The sequence below is a fragment of the Kogia breviceps genome, chromosome 4 (assembly GCF_026419965.1).
Source record: "Kogia breviceps isolate mKogBre1 chromosome 4, mKogBre1 haplotype 1, whole genome shotgun sequence".
NCBI classification, from domain to species: Eukaryota; Metazoa; Chordata; class Mammalia; order Artiodactyla; family Physeteridae; genus Kogia; species Kogia breviceps.
The window spans coordinates 168,986,418-169,001,694 of record NC_081313.1 but is presented as its reverse complement, the minus strand read 5'-3'; the positions used below and the strand labels follow the sequence as shown (position 1 = coordinate 169,001,694).

The following is a 15,277-nucleotide window of genomic DNA, read 5'->3' as shown; positions in this document are numbered from 1 at the left end:
CCTATTCCCTAGGGCAGAGTTTTACAACTTGAACATTAGGAACTTTAGGTGCTGATGATTTCTTGTGGCTGGGGCTGTCCTGTGCATTATAAGATGTTGAGCAGCACCCCTGTTGCCCACTAGATGCCAGTATCATCTCCCAATTGTATACAATCAGAAGTACCCTCACACATAGTCAAGTGTCCCCTAGAGAGCAGAACTGGCCCTGGTTGAGAACCACAGGCCAGGTCTGTGTTGTCTCCACCTCCTTGCCTTACCTGTCTTCCTCCATCCTGGCTCTCTCTTCTCAATGAAGCTGTTTAGGTTCCCCTCGCTGCATCCTCCCTCCCATCTCAGCCACCTCCTGCCTCCCTTTTTTCTGCCTGTTTTCCTCCCTGACTCCTAACCATCACCACACCTGCCCACCCTGGTGCTTCCCTAATAATTTACACCCTCGGTGGGTGGCTGGAGCCTCTCCATCCTAAATTCTCGTCTCTTTTCTCTGCCTGCCACAATCATTTCACCTTTGGTTTTTCACCAGAACGGAGTGGGGACAGCGGTTAAAAGTCAGACGGGTGTTCAGGGTAACTTAGAGCAGTAGCTCTTCTCTCTCTGCACCTCAGTTTCCTCACTTGTCCTGCAAAGCAATCATCACATTACTTTGAACCCAGGAAGTCGACCACTGCTTTCTGCTCCCACCTCTTAAATTCAAGTTACACAAGGAGTTGTATAAGCAGGGTGGCTGCTCTGAGTCTGTGGCATATGCTGGTTCCCCAGGTCTCTCCTAGTCAAGTGGAAGGGAGGGAAGATGACTCAGCTGGGGGTCCGGACTCTGCACCTGCTTCTGCCTCACTCCAACTGGGGGTCTTAGTTTGGTGTCTCCCTGCAGGTGAGGGCCTTACGAGTGAGAGCTGCAAGGCAAGCAGCCTGCCGCCCTGATAATGCCAGCCGGGTGGGGAGCTCACCTGAGCCACACCGCCCTTGTTTATGCTGTCTCTGCTCCCTGCCCGCTGCCTTCCCTCTCTGTGGTCCCACTGTCTCTGCATTTGCCCTCCCAGGGTCCCCAAGGTATGCAAGACCCCTGGGGACCCTGGGAGGCATTGGGCAACCTCGGGGAGACTGTCCTCACTTTCCCTTCCTCCCTGCCTGACAGGGGTGAGTCAATTACCTGAGCTTCTCAGGGGCTTGAGCAGAGTCCAATGCTCTCCAAATTTGGGGTTGGGGGCTCTGGCTGCTGACATCGTCAGGAAAGCAGCCCCGCCATTGCCCACTGTGGCTGAGAAGGCTGCCCGACATGCCTCTCCACCTGCTTTCTTGCCCATTCAGGGCATTTGCTCAGTTACATGTCTTTTTAAAATTTTAAAAATCAGCACACAAATGTGTGTTTCTTCTTGCTAAATAATTGAAATGCTGCAAACCAGGCTAAAAGTCATGCAGTGGCCAGCCATGCGATCACAATGATCAATTTGATGGACATCCTTAGGGACCTTCATATGCATGTGGCAAGTGAAGAAACACAAACACATAAAATAAGAGTACTATTGTGGGATTTCGTTGTGCTTTTGTCTTGTTTTTATTTTTGATGTGAAATTTACATAACTTAAAATTAACCACTTTGAAGTGATCGATTTATTGGCATTTAGCACATTCACAATGTTATTCAACCACCCTCTATATCTACTTCTCGATCATTTTCATCACCCCCAAAAATAGGAAGAGGAGGAGGAGAAGGATGAGGAGGAGGAGAAGGGAAAGAAGGAGAAGCAGGAGAGGAAGAGGAAGGAGAAGAAGAAAAAGGGGAAGAAGAGGAAGAAGAAGGGAGGAAGAGAGAGATTGGGAGAGGAAAAGAGAAATGGAGAAGGAGAGAAAGAAGAGAAGGGAAGTAGGGACAGAAGAAGGGAAGGTGGGAGGAAAGAGTGAGGAAGAGAGAAAGAGAAAGGATGATAATGGTAACAAGAATATCCAAGGTTCTGGACACATTAAGTTTGAGATGCCTCCTAGATACCCACTTGGGGGTATTGAATAGGCAGTTGGACAGGGATAAAGATAAGAATTTGAGGATCACCTGTGTGCCCAAGGTACAGAAAACCATGATAGAAGATGGGATCGCCAGGGAGAGCAGGATGCTGATGAAGTCCAAGGATTAAATGGACTTCATGGCTGCCTGTGTTCCACGTATGAATGAACCAAGGTTTGTTTAACAGTCCTTTACTAGTGGATATACCTAATGTGACATATAGATGTCACAGCTCTGAACATCCTAGTATTTACACAGATGTGGAATATACCTATAAGATGTCCATCTAATTAGGTGGCAACATGGAAGGCAAGATTTAACCAGGTCATTCTGACCCCAAACACAGCCTCCCACACACTGTTTCCCACTGCTTTGGATGGCAATGAGGTTTCTCACAGTAAACATTATAAGCCAACATTTTGGTTTGTTCAGTATTCTGGGGATTGCACTGGCCCACCCAAGAAATATATGTCAATCAATTGTATCTTCCAAGCACCATGTTGGTGCTGGGTGTGATGGTGAGCAAGATGGACAGACTTCCTGACCTCAGGAAGCTGATAGCCTAAGGAATCATAAGTCAGCAGAAGACATTGGGTGCCCGACTCATTGTGGATACCCAATCACATCCAGGTTCTCTTTTGATTTGGATACCTATAGGATCAGAGGTCAAGTTGCTCTTTAATGAAGAAAATGAAAGAGGCTAGCTTGTATTCTTTTCTAGAGATTTCTTGCTGCCAGGGGTGGGGAGCATCTCGGCACCAGTGTGAAAGAGTTCCTCAGGAACTCCAGCAAGACCAAAACTTTAAAATCACGAAGTAGGGGCTTCCCTGGTGGCGCAGTGGTTGAGAGTCCGCCTGCCGATGCAGGGGACACGGGTTCGTGCCCCGGTCCAGGAAGATCCCACATGCCGCGGAGCGGCTGGGCCCATGAGCCATGGCCGCTGAGCCTGCGCGTCCGGAGCCTGCGCTCCGCAACGGGAGAGGCCACAACAGTGAGAGGCCCGCGTACCGCAAAAAAAAAAACAAACAACAACAACAAAAAAAAAACAAATGGGACCTAATGAAATGTAAAAGCTTTTGCACAGCAAAGAAACAATAAACAAGACGAAAAGACAACCCTCAGAATGGGAGAAAATCTTTGCCAACAAAGCAACTGACAAAGGCTTAATCTCCAAAATATACAAGCAGCTCATGCACCTCAATAACAAAAAAACAACCCAATCCAAAAAGGGCAGATGACCTACATAGACATTTCTCCAAAGAAGATATACAGATTGCCAACAAACACATGAAAGAATGCTCAACATCAATCATCATTAGATAAATGTAAATCAAAACTACAATGAAGTATCACCTCACACCGGTCAGAATGGCCATCATCAAAAAATCTAGAAACAGTAAATGCTGGAGAGGGTGTGGAGAAAAGGGAACCCTCTTGCACTGTTGGTGAGAATGTAAATTGATATAGCCACTATGGAGAAGAGTAGGAAGGTACCTTAAAACACTAAAAATAGAACTACTATATGACCCAGCAAACCCACTACTGGGCATATACCCTGAGAAAACCATAATTCAAAAAGAGTCATGTACCAGAATGTTCATTGTGGCTCTATTTACAATAGCCAGGACATGGAAGCAACCCAAGTGTCCATCAACAGATGAATGGATAAAGAAGACGTGGCACATATATACAATGGAATATTACTCAGCCATAAAAAGAAATGAAACTGAGTTATTTGTAATGAGGTGGATAGACCTGGAGTCTGTCATACAGAGTGAAGTAAGTCAGAAGGAGAAAAACAAATACCGTATGCTAACACATATATATGGAATCTAAGAAAAAAAATGTCATGAAGAGATTAGTGGTAGGACGGGAATAAAACACAGACCTACTAGAGCATGGACTTGAGGATATGGGGAGGGGGAAGGGTAAGCTGTGACGATGTGAGAGAGTGGCAGGGACATACACACACTACCAAATGTAAATTAGATAGCTAGTGGGAAGCTGCCGCATAGCACAGGGAGATCACCTCTGTGCTTTGTGACCACCTAGAGGGGTGGGATAGGGAGGGTGGGAGAGAGGGTGACGCAAGAGGGAAGAGATATGGGAACATATGAATATGTATAACTGATTCACTTTGTTGTAAAGGAAAAACTAACACAATATTGTAAAATAGTTATACTCCAATAAAGATGTTAAAATTAAATAAATAAATAAATAACTATCTGATTTTATATGTCAATAAAAGCTGAATTTTTTTAAAAATAAATAAATAAATAACTGCAGACCCTTTCAGAATATGAATGGATTATTATAAATAAATGTTCTCCAGTTGATGGACATGAAAAAAAAAAAGACTAACAGACTCATGAAGAAAAGCTGGTAAAGAACCAGGAAGGAGAAAAGGTTGATATGTGGGGGGGAAGGGAGTAATCCCATCATTCCTATGAGCACTCACATTTTATGTCCAGTTGCTTCAGTTCATTCTGCATCTGACATATGAACCGCAAGAGTGGGGGGAGCAAAGTGATATGTTCTAGACCTTTGGACCACTTCTTGGTTCTTCCTCCCACCCTAAAAATCCTCCAGGCTGAGAGGGGGAAGATAGTTTACTTCTAAAATCCTGCTGACCAGGAATGCAATCCATCTACCCCTGCCACTCCTTCTCTACCCTAGTCCCGTAAGACCCATGTCTGTAGACTGAAGACTATGGGCCTGTTTCCTTCTGATCCCAATGGTCTGGCCACCTCACCCTTGGCAAGGGCCAAACCAAGGATAATGAGCTACAGAAGCAGCACCAAGGTCATTGCCAGGCAACAAGACTTCCAGAGCTCATCCCGGGGCAGCTTTTTATTCTGCTGGGCAGTGGGCAATGGGTCTAGGATCCATATACACAGACTCACAGAGTGCTATGATAGTCAAAGCTTCTAGGACTGTGGAGTGATGAGGTTGAATCACTCATCACTTTAGGGGTGAGATGGTGAATGACCATGAGAGTCCAGGAGGGGTCCTAGGGGTTATGAGGATCCTAAGCTTCCTCTACCCACTATCGGTCAAACTACTCAGGTGTACATAGTACCCAGCACATGAGAGTGAATAAAAATACTTTACCCTGAGATTCCTGACTCACCTGATTACCTGGGCATGGGCAAAGCTTCTCCCCCACTGGTGTGAGGTCTTGTGAAGCCTGCCACGCACTGCGGCTCCTCCATCACCAACAAGCCATTCACCTCAGAGAAAAGTTACTCAAACTTCTAGACTTCCATTTCTTCACCTACAAGCTGGGTGTAATAACAGACTTTAGCTGCCAGGGTGGTTCTGGTGATTAATTGTGTTCATATGAACACAATATATGCCACTTACTATGCCATCAGAAAATCTGTGTGTTATTATAGGACATTCAACCCCAGGCTTGAGAGTTTGGACTCTGGACAAGAGGAGAATTTTTGCCATTGAACTCTTGTAAGACAAGAGACACATATTGAGTCATTACTGTGTGTCCAGCGCTGTTGTAGGCCCTGGGGACACAGAGGTAAATCACGTCCAGTCCCACATGCATAATCCAGCAGCCAAAGCACGATGTGAAAGGGTGTGATGGAGACATCTGCTGGTCACTAAGAGAAAATGTAGAGGAAGAAATGTTCACTCAGGGAGTGAAGATGTTTGAAAACATGTGATTTCAGAGAGAAAAGTAAGAGAGTGGAGGGGAAGTTCACTGACTGAATATGTGCTGAGTGGCAATATCTGCGCTCACACATTGTTGCTAATTATCTCAGAAATCCGGGTTTCTGTCTCAAAAGCCTGCAACTTTGTCTTGCTACCCTTGCTGAGTACTAGATCCTGCCTCAGAGCTCTGCTCCTATTCCCACTAAGCAGTAATGACAGAATCCACAAAAAGATTTTCTCTCTTCCCCAGCCAGGGAGCAGAGCCAATGAGAGGGGCTCATAAAAACACCAGGAGGACTTGCACTCACCATTCAATCTCCTTAGGCTCACGGTTCCTGAGGAGCTCTTCCACCTCCTGCTGGCAGCGTTCATGGTATTCTTGGTGCTTTACAAGGTTGTACAGGATCCAGGAGTGGCCACTGGCTGTGGTGTCATGGCCGGAAGGGCATCCAGAAAGGCTTGGCTATCTGGGCTACTTCAGCACCAGAGGGTGGACAGCACCATCACAGTAAGGCCCATGGGGAGGATGGGGAGGGATGGCGTGGTCCAGGGTCCACACACCAAGTCCCTGGGATGGAGAGACACGTGCCCCCTCTGTAGTCCCACACTGGGACCCTCACCCTCAAACATGAAGGTGTCAGCTTCAGCTCGGATATCTTCGTCTGACAATCCCTTCCCATCTTCATCCTGGAGAGAAAGCAAGATCCGCAGAATCACACTAGCTCTGAGGGCCCCTGAGCCTAAACTGAGAAAATCTCTGAACCTCCACCATCCATCCAGAACCCCAAGCCCACCCTGAAATCCTAGACTTCCCTCTGTCACCAGAGGCCCCACCTTGTAGGTCTCCTCCTTGATCTTCTTGTCTCCTGTGTTTTCCCTGGTGAAAGGAATCAATGATCCATAAATATTTTCATGTTTTTTCATAAATATTTTCATGTTTCTTCATGATGAGGAGTTTCTGAGAAACAAGTTGCTGGCAATCTGGGTTACAGGATGATTGAATGGCAATTTACCTTGGAAGCTAGAGATTGAGCGTTGCCCCAAAGCCACTTGCTCACATGCTAGGATAGTAAATACAGAGATTCTTTATGTCTCCTGGAGATAAGGAATGGGTTATAAACCTATAGAACCTATAGACTTTGCCTTCTCACCAAAGAGGATTTGTTTAAGCTCCAGAACAATCTCTCTCTCCTCTTCTTTTCTCTTCTCTTCTCTTTCTTTTCTCCTCTCCTCTCCTCTCCTCCCCTCCCCTCTCCTCTCCTCTTCTCTCCTCTCTTCTCTTCTCTTCCCTTCTCTACTCTCTCCATATCCCTATCCCTATCCCTATTATCCATACAGAAGAATGGGCAGATGTATCAGCTGTCCTGTATAAGTTCCAACTTTCAGTATCTGGAGGTAATTCCCCTGTGATGCAACCATGGCTGCATGGACAGGTAAAAGCGGCATGGAGCCCTCAAAAGAATTTGGGAATGGGGAAAAAGAGCTAAATTCTACTCTGGGTACTGTTACTGCTGTGAGAAATAAATGCTCTGCTCTGATCCAGGGTTATGTATGTATACAACAACAGCAACAACAACAACAAAACACACACACACACACACACACAGACTAACTTATTAACTTGGAAGTAGAGTAAAATCTCAGGACTTCACAGTTTCAGACTCAGCAATCCCCTGTAGGGGGATTCCACACACTCATCTCTAAAACTTACCCCTGACCCATCCCTCCCTCAAGCACCTCACATGGCTCCCCAGTACCCTCTGCCTCCCGTCCAAGCTCTTTGATCAAATCGAGGTCGATTCTAATACTTCTACTCAGATACCAGAGGAGCCCACCTTGGTCAGCAGGAGCACATCAATGAAGTCCAAGGTCTTGGCCTTAACCTTGGCCTTGAGGAAGTCATCAATGCCCTGACTGGGGAGGGTACGCCGCCGCTCCTGGATAACAGCATCTGTGAAGTCGTGCACCAGGCGGCAGGCCCTGTGGAAGCACCGCCCGTCGGGGGTGAGGTAGTACGGGAGGTCTACATGCAGGAAGATACCCTGGTGCCATTTTGCCACTAGGGCACTGAGCTCCAAGATGGCAGCAATATATTCACTGGGCTTCCTGCAGGATGAGAGCGTGAAGGGAGCCAACAACATAAAACATCTGAAAGCCAGAAGCCGGGAGTTAGCTCCCTCTAGGAAACTGAGGCTGCAAGAACAGATGGCCCGCAGATACAGTGTGGGGAGGACCCAGGACATAAGACTCTCCAGAGTCTTCTCCTCTACATCGCATCTCTGTGAGCTGCCTCCATGCCCCAGGCACCCAGAGCACAGTTTAGATATCATGCTTCTCCCCTCTGTCTCTCACCCAGTATCTGCCCCTTCACCTTCCCAAAACTGTCCACACGACTCAGAACTTATCCTCTGCTAGCTGGTTAATGGCCCAGTCCCTTCTCTATTCTCCTTACATCCAATGTCAACACCATCCATTGTCTACATTACAGTCAGTCTTCTCTTGAGTCAGATGTCCAAGCTCAAGTTTAACCAAGACCCTCATCTGATCAAACACCTTCCATGGCTCCCTGGAAACCTTGGAATAAAGTTCATATCTTCTTTGTATGGCTTCAGAATGTCCTTAAGATATAACCCTGCCCACTCCTCCAAACTTATTTCCAAGGTGTCTCCTCACGGTTGCACACACTTTGATCGTTCTAGGCTCCTGGCCTTTATCAAACAGTTCCACCTACCTGAAATGATCACTCCTCTTTCCCTTTTCCTGTCCTTCAATATCAAGCTTTGACCCACCTCCTCCAGGAAGGCCCCTCTGATAGCCCTGGTCAGTCCTCCCTCCCCCATCTACTCCCTTGCATCTATGGCTCATGTATCCAGACCCTGGGCCAAGACTCACTCCTGGCAATTGCTGTCGAAACTGAAGACGCATTTCTGCAGACTGTCCAGGGTCATGAAGCTGATGTGTTCAAACATGTACAGATGGGCGTGGCCCTCCGTGACTAAGCGCTGCCACTTGCCCTGGACAGAGAAGGGGACAAGGTTAGGGCTGGGAATTGCCTCCTCTGAGCCCCTACCCAATCCCAACCACCTGATGGGCTCCCCCAGACCCTGCCTCTTGGCCCCAGGCAGCCATCCCCGGGGAAGACCAGGCTTGGGTAGGAGTAAAAGTTGTTACTGTTAGGACATGAAGTCCCCATGGCTCAGAGTTAGGAGATTTGGCTTTTTGATCTTGGCTCTTCCTTCTACACTCTGTGTATCCTTGGTAAAGTCAATGAATAAAGTAAGTGCACAACAAATGTTAGCTTTCATCATCATCATTTTTATAAATTGATTAGGAAAATATCCCCTATATTGAGAGAGGTGTCCTCCATGCGCCCTGAGCACCCCTGCCCTTTAATGCTGGGTATGCCAGAAAACATTGCAAGACTCTTATGTTCTTTATCTGGGCCATTTCTCAGAGTTGTATTTGTAGAAAACAACCTTGAGGAGTGAGGTTATGTTTCCCCCTGGACAAATATCAAGCTCGCTTCTAGTAACTATAAAAGTCACAGAGTCCCTAAACCTATACTCCTTCCCGCGATAATACAACATACTACATGACTGGTATCTATAGAAGCCCACCCGTGTCATCCTCATGGGGTTTGGTAACTTGGAGGAAGAATGCAAACCAACAAGAAGCACATGCTCTTTGTTGTGCTGAGGGTAATAAACTGTCCTTGGTTTATGACCCAGGAGTCTCATGTCTTCAGGTCAAATCCATGAAACAGTAACAAGCTCACTTGCAGCTCCCAAGTATGAAAAAAATCCCAACCTTCACAAAATCCTGACCTGCAGTACTTCACTTCCATATGTTTATATCCAAACCCTTTGCAATGTGATTTTTCAGCAGCTTCTGTTAGGAGGTGGAGCCTATTTCACTATCCTTTGATTCTGAGCTGGCCTTGGACCTTCTTTGGCCAATACCTTGGGGAAAATGATAAGGTGATCATCCCAAACCCAGACCCCAAAGGGCATTGCAGCTTCCTGTCAGTCTGTTGGAACCCTGCTCCTGCCATGTAAACAAGCCTGAGATGTCTTTTGGAGGGAGAGAATTGCATGAAAGAGTGTCCAGTCGTCCCAGCTGAGGCCATCCTAGATCAACCTTCAGTCAGCCAAGCTGCAAGCATGTGAGAGGACTGATTCCAGCACAGCAAATCTTCCTATCTGACCCACAGCTGATCACAGATGCATGAATGGCCCCATCCACATCCAGAAGAACTGGCCAACTGACTCACAGACTTCTCAATATTAAACCCTCATTTTTTGGAAGTGATATGTTACTCAGGCATAACTACTACACAATATTCATCATAATCATAACCCGTGTCTCAAGATTCCAAGGCTTTTCGGAGGGGAAACAGAAAATAACACACTCTGAGCACCTACTATGTGCCAGGGACATGGGTCCATTATGTTATCTTGATCACCCTGCAAAGCAGGGATCACATTATACTCATTTTATAGCCAAGGAAATTGAGGTTCAGAAGGAAAGAACAATGGCCCAAGCCACCCAGAAGAGCCAGAATTACAGACAAGATGTATCTGAGTCTCTGTTGTCCCCAAGACTCCAGCTGGGACCCTGGGTTCAAGATACTCACATGCATGATGTCTGCACTCTTGGTGAAAATCTTCACATAGGGCTTCAGGATGTTGAAGTGGAAGGCGGGTGTCAGCATGCGACGGCAGCTGCTCCACTTGTCACTGGAACTCAGCAGGAGCCCGTCCCCTAGCAGAGACAGCCACGGGGAGTGGGCAAGGGCGACACCTTCCTCTGGGCTCCAAGGTTATCCCCAACCCCCTTCACTCACAGTTACTCACCCAGCCAGGGCTTCAGAAAGTCGTAGAAGTGCACGTCCTTGGGTGCGACGGTGGCTGGCATGAATGAGGACCATCAGGGGCCAGGAAGAAGGGGAGGGGAAGGATTTGGGTGGGGGGTGGAGGCTCCCAGCCAGGAATCTGCATTCCCCCTCCAAGCCCAGCATAGCAGGAATGGGGCCAAGAGCACAGGAAACTGGGAGGAGGGGGGAAGGGAGGGTGGAACAGACCAGGCTGCAGCACAGAATACAGTAAAGACAGAGCCCATAGACACAACTCTATATGCTGAGACACAACCCAACATGACACAACATACCCCAACGTGCCTTGGCATGGCTCCTACGTGGTCTAGCATGTTCTGAACACACAGGCATAGCCCAGCACTTTACAAAACGTCTGTACAGAGACTTAGGACACCATATCTGCCCCAGCACTCTCACCTCTCCTGAACATCTGACAGGGCCCCATGTGTTAACATGTCCTGAAAAGGCCCCGACATGCATGGTACAACCTGACATGACACAACAGCTCTGCCATGGACCTGAAGGCAATCTGACGTGACCTCAATGTGCCCCAGGCAGGCTCCAGACAGGACTCAAATACACTGTTATCACAGATGTGAACCAGGTGTGACCCAGATATACCCCAAGACCTGCATCAGACATGACTCACATAAGGTCTCAGGCATTTCTCAGAGTGATCTTGAGTTCCACACCTCAGACAAACCTCAAATGTGGCCCAGACGTGACCAGGAGGAGAACCAGACAATCTCTAATGGCATCTCGGAGAAGAACCAGACAGATCCTGACATGCCTCAAATATCCTTGGCCACAGCTGAGCCCCAGGCATAACTGAGACCATCTCTGAGCTCAGGTGGAAACATATACCGGGTGTCACCTGTTATAACATACACCAGCTGTAACCAGAATCCAGGTAGAAATATAAACGTGACCAGACGTGGCCATGCAGCAGACATTGCACAGACATGACCGCAGGTCAGGCAGGTGGGAGTCCAGGTGACAGAGAGGCAGTGACATCTCTGTCACAGCCCTCTCTGTCTGCACCCTGGTCACCTGCCCACCTGGAGGCAACACAGAGACCATGGCAGTGGGCAAGCTGTGGCCAGGGAGGTGTCCACCTGGAATAAAAAGCACAGGCTTGATGCAGGTGGGGTGGAAGATGTGGGTGACCACATGCCAGGGTCCAACCCACCAATGGCACACATCCCATAGGTGCTGGCCTGGCTCTGTGTGTACAGGAGACCTTCCTCCGAGCTCCGAATCTGGACAGGAACAAAAAGGACCCAATTCACACTCTTCCAGGCTGCCAGAGGGAAGGACTTGCAAGGAAGGGATCCAGGCCTGAACCCATGAATCACCTCCAGCAGCTGCTTGTCTGTCCTCAGCCTCCTCCTGGGCTCCCTCCACACACCCTCTATACATGACAAATAGGATCCCCTGTTCACCAGGATAGAAATGTTCTTTCCCTGTTTGGATCCCAAACACCATGTTCACCTGACTTCTCTTCCATCCTCATTTTCCAGACAAAGAAACTGAGGCTCTGAAGGATGAAGTCACTTGCCCATAGTCTCCCGGATGGTAAATCTGAGACACGAGCCCAGGTCTGTCTGAATCCAGGGCCTGAGTTCTTAACCATCAAACTACTCTGAGCCCCAAAACAGTAGCTCAGAAGGCCCTATGCCTGCCAAGACAGGGCACTCAGAATCTCAGCAACACAGGAATCAGTCCTATGATACAGGTTAAGGAATTTAAAGGGAATCCTGTAACTTTTCCTGGAAATGGAAATGAGCTCACTATTCCATGGGGCTAGAGCTTCTGGGTTTCATCTTTACCAAGATGAGAGTGAAGCCATCACAGATGAACACAGAACTAAAGGAGGAAAACAGATTTCTGATGACATTGTTTGAGACCTGGATCCAGCTGTGCCTGAAGACACCCTCCTTGGACTTAACAGTCACTTGATTCCCTTTCTTTGCTTTAGATCCTACAGGGTGGTGTTTCCACCACTAACACCACTAACATCTGAAAGAGACTTCAGTAGCCAGAGAGCCAGGGACCTTCCCAGTGTCACCGAGTATTCTGGTGTCAAAACCAAGGTTTCTGTCAGGTGTTGCCTGTTCCCCTGCTTGCCTGGTCTGTCTGCGGACAGGAGGGACAACGGGCAAGGGAAGGGCATCAGGGTTGGGTGGAGTCTTCTCTGGGAGACTCCTGGGGACTGGGGAAGGAGGGCACTGAACTAGAAGTGGTCAAGCTGTAGGATAGTGTAAAAGGAACTGACCCACCAGAGAGGTGAATGTCATGGAAACAGCAGTCCAGATCCTGCACCAGCTACGAGTCTTCATTGCTCTGGGCCTGGGGATGGGTGGGACTGAGGGCAGGCCTGGCAGGGGGCCTGGGATGCTATGGATGCCCACTGCACCACTCTACCTTCTGCTTTAAAAAATGTCTGCTCATCGATCCAGACACAGTTCCAGCAACTCCTCCTCCAGGAAGCCTTCTGGGATACACCAGCAGAAAATCTTGCTTCTCCTCTGAGTTGCCACAGCCCATCACCCTCTGGCCAATTCCTGACCACACCAGGTCAGGGATCTCTCTGTCCAGATCTATGTCCTCAAGATTGTTGGGGGGGGGTCCTTCACCCAGGACATGAGGGTGGGGTGCAGATGGCAGTGAGAAGAGGAAGGAGGCAGTGAGATGGAGTCTGGTGAATACTTGAAGGAAAGAGGAAGATGGCTGAGAGAGAAGTGGGGAGGAAGGGCCCGGGTCCGGGAGGGGTCACATAGAAGCTTGGAAGGGAGGGGTTCACTGTACTCAGATATGCCTCTGCACCCACCACCACAAGCTCTGCATGGGTACCTGAGGCATTGGCGACATTCCGGATCAAGTCGGGATGGCAGAAAATGACCAGGGGGGTGGTAGGGCCCATCCAGAGCATGTATCCCTGGGGGTAGTTGGCCACCAGCTGAGTTAAGCCCCTCAAGCCCTGCTCCGTGGGGGGAAACTGCAAGCAAGGTAAGGGCCATCAATCCCCAGAAGGAACCACTGCAGTGGACAGTGTGGGGGATTCTGCACAGATGGAGGGAATCTCTGTTTCCTCCTGCTCCTTCACTCTGGGGGCCGGAGAGTCCTGGGGGATCTCTTCATGTCCCCAGAGTGTATCCCAGGGCACAGGGGGAAGACACGCTCTCTGTCCACCAGGAAGGTGACCTTGGCTTGAGAAGACACATTTTTCTTGTCCTGGGAGTGGTTCCAGCCCCAGGGGTGGCCACGAGAGGAGATCCCCATGGAGGAGGTTTGTGGGTAGCAAGGTGGCCTCAGAATTGTCCCTGGGTTTTGGTCCCACATATGTTCATATTCTGTCCCACATAGCCTCTGGCTCCTTGCATGTTAAATGGTTTCCAGACCTGGGAACTTCCAGCCCTGGCTGACCCCAGAGGACAGCTGCAGACTCTGCCCATCCATCAGGAGAGCCACTCTGGACCGGAGGAGCTGGATGCCCATTCCTTTGACCTTGACTCAGGGAAGTGACAGCAAGTTCATCACCTCGGTCATCAAACATTTATTTTGCATGCCTACTATATGCCAGAACTGGACTGGGCACTGTAGTGTCTGCTCCCCTGAATTGTCATCAGATTGGAAAGATGGTTAATACGTAATTGGACAATTAACTGTTTAATTAATCATGAGCAGGGCCAAGTCAAAAGTCAAGGTCTGGGGCACAAGTTGGGTGGGTGGAGTGGGGGTGTGATCTAAGAAGATTTCAGAAAGAAGAAGTGAGGGCCAACTATATCCAGACTGGGTGAGGGCCCCACTGGGACATCTTGGGGGGAGGGAGGGGAGTAAGAGAAGAGGAGGGGGTCCCAGGAAGGGGAGGGGGTGGGGACCTGTGCCCTTGTAGGTTGGGGTGGGGAGGTGATAGCCATTTCCTGTGGGGAGGCTGTAGCCCAGAATGAAAAAACACAAGGAAGTGAGCCACATGCAGAGCAGACCCTGGACAGTGCCCTTGAGGAGGCCTCAAGGCCAGCATGGAGACTGAAAGGCCAGGGGACGAGGCTGTGTACAGTCCAGCAGAATGTGGGGTGCACTAATGTGTGGAAGACAGGCAGGAAATGGACCCCAAAGCAGGCTAGGGGTGGAAGGACAGGATGTGGGGAAGGTCTCGATGGCAGAGCGGAGGAATGGAGGAGTGAGGAAAAAGGGGGCTTCTCATCCTCCCTGGCTTCTCTGCTGTCCTAGATCACAGCCCAAACCCTGAGCCCCATTCCTGACCCTGCAGGAAGTCCGTCCACCCGGATGCTCCAGACCCATCCTGCTGACCACACTCACCAGGCCCAGGTGACCCAAGAACCAGTTGCGTTTTGGGGGCTGTGGAAAACATTGGAGGCGGCGAGAGTTGCTGTAGGAGGTGTAGGTCCAGGCCAGGACGCGGGCCAGGAGCCAGGAGGCCCCTACCAGGAGCAGGAGCAGCCACGGGGAGGCTGCCACCGGCCCGAGTCCCAGCCAGGACAGGCTCAGCTGCAGCATCCTGTAGGGCAGACGCGGTGGAGGGTGAGCTCCTGAGGATGAAGGAACGGGGGGAGATGATGGTGAGCTGTGAGGCAGAGACACATAGAGGCACAGGAACAAGGGAGTGAGGGGCAGGGATGGTGAGTGCTGGGGGTGGGGCAAGAAGGGCTCAGAGAAGGCAGACAAGGTCTGGGAGAGGGGAGGGAGACCCAGGGAAGTCCAGGGGAAGATCGAGAGAC

General features: G+C 49.3%; 1 protein-coding gene across 1 annotated transcript; it reads right to left on the bottom strand.

Moving 5' to 3' along the window:
* Positions 1-5,966: 5,966 nt before the first annotated feature.
* On the bottom strand, positions 5,967-15,056 carry LOC131756220 (cytochrome P450 4F2-like). The gene is made up of 8 exons (XM_059063120.1): positions 14,859-15,056; positions 13,389-13,533; positions 10,516-10,569; positions 10,296-10,423; positions 8,555-8,676; positions 7,498-7,768; positions 6,284-6,349; positions 5,967-6,101 (listed from the first exon to the last, which is right to left on the bottom strand). Exons 1-8 carry the CDS (start codon positions 15,054-15,056, stop codon positions 5,967-5,969), a joined length of 1,119 nt encoding a protein of 372 aa, XP_058919103.1.
* Between the last annotated feature and the right edge of the window lie 221 nt (positions 15,057-15,277).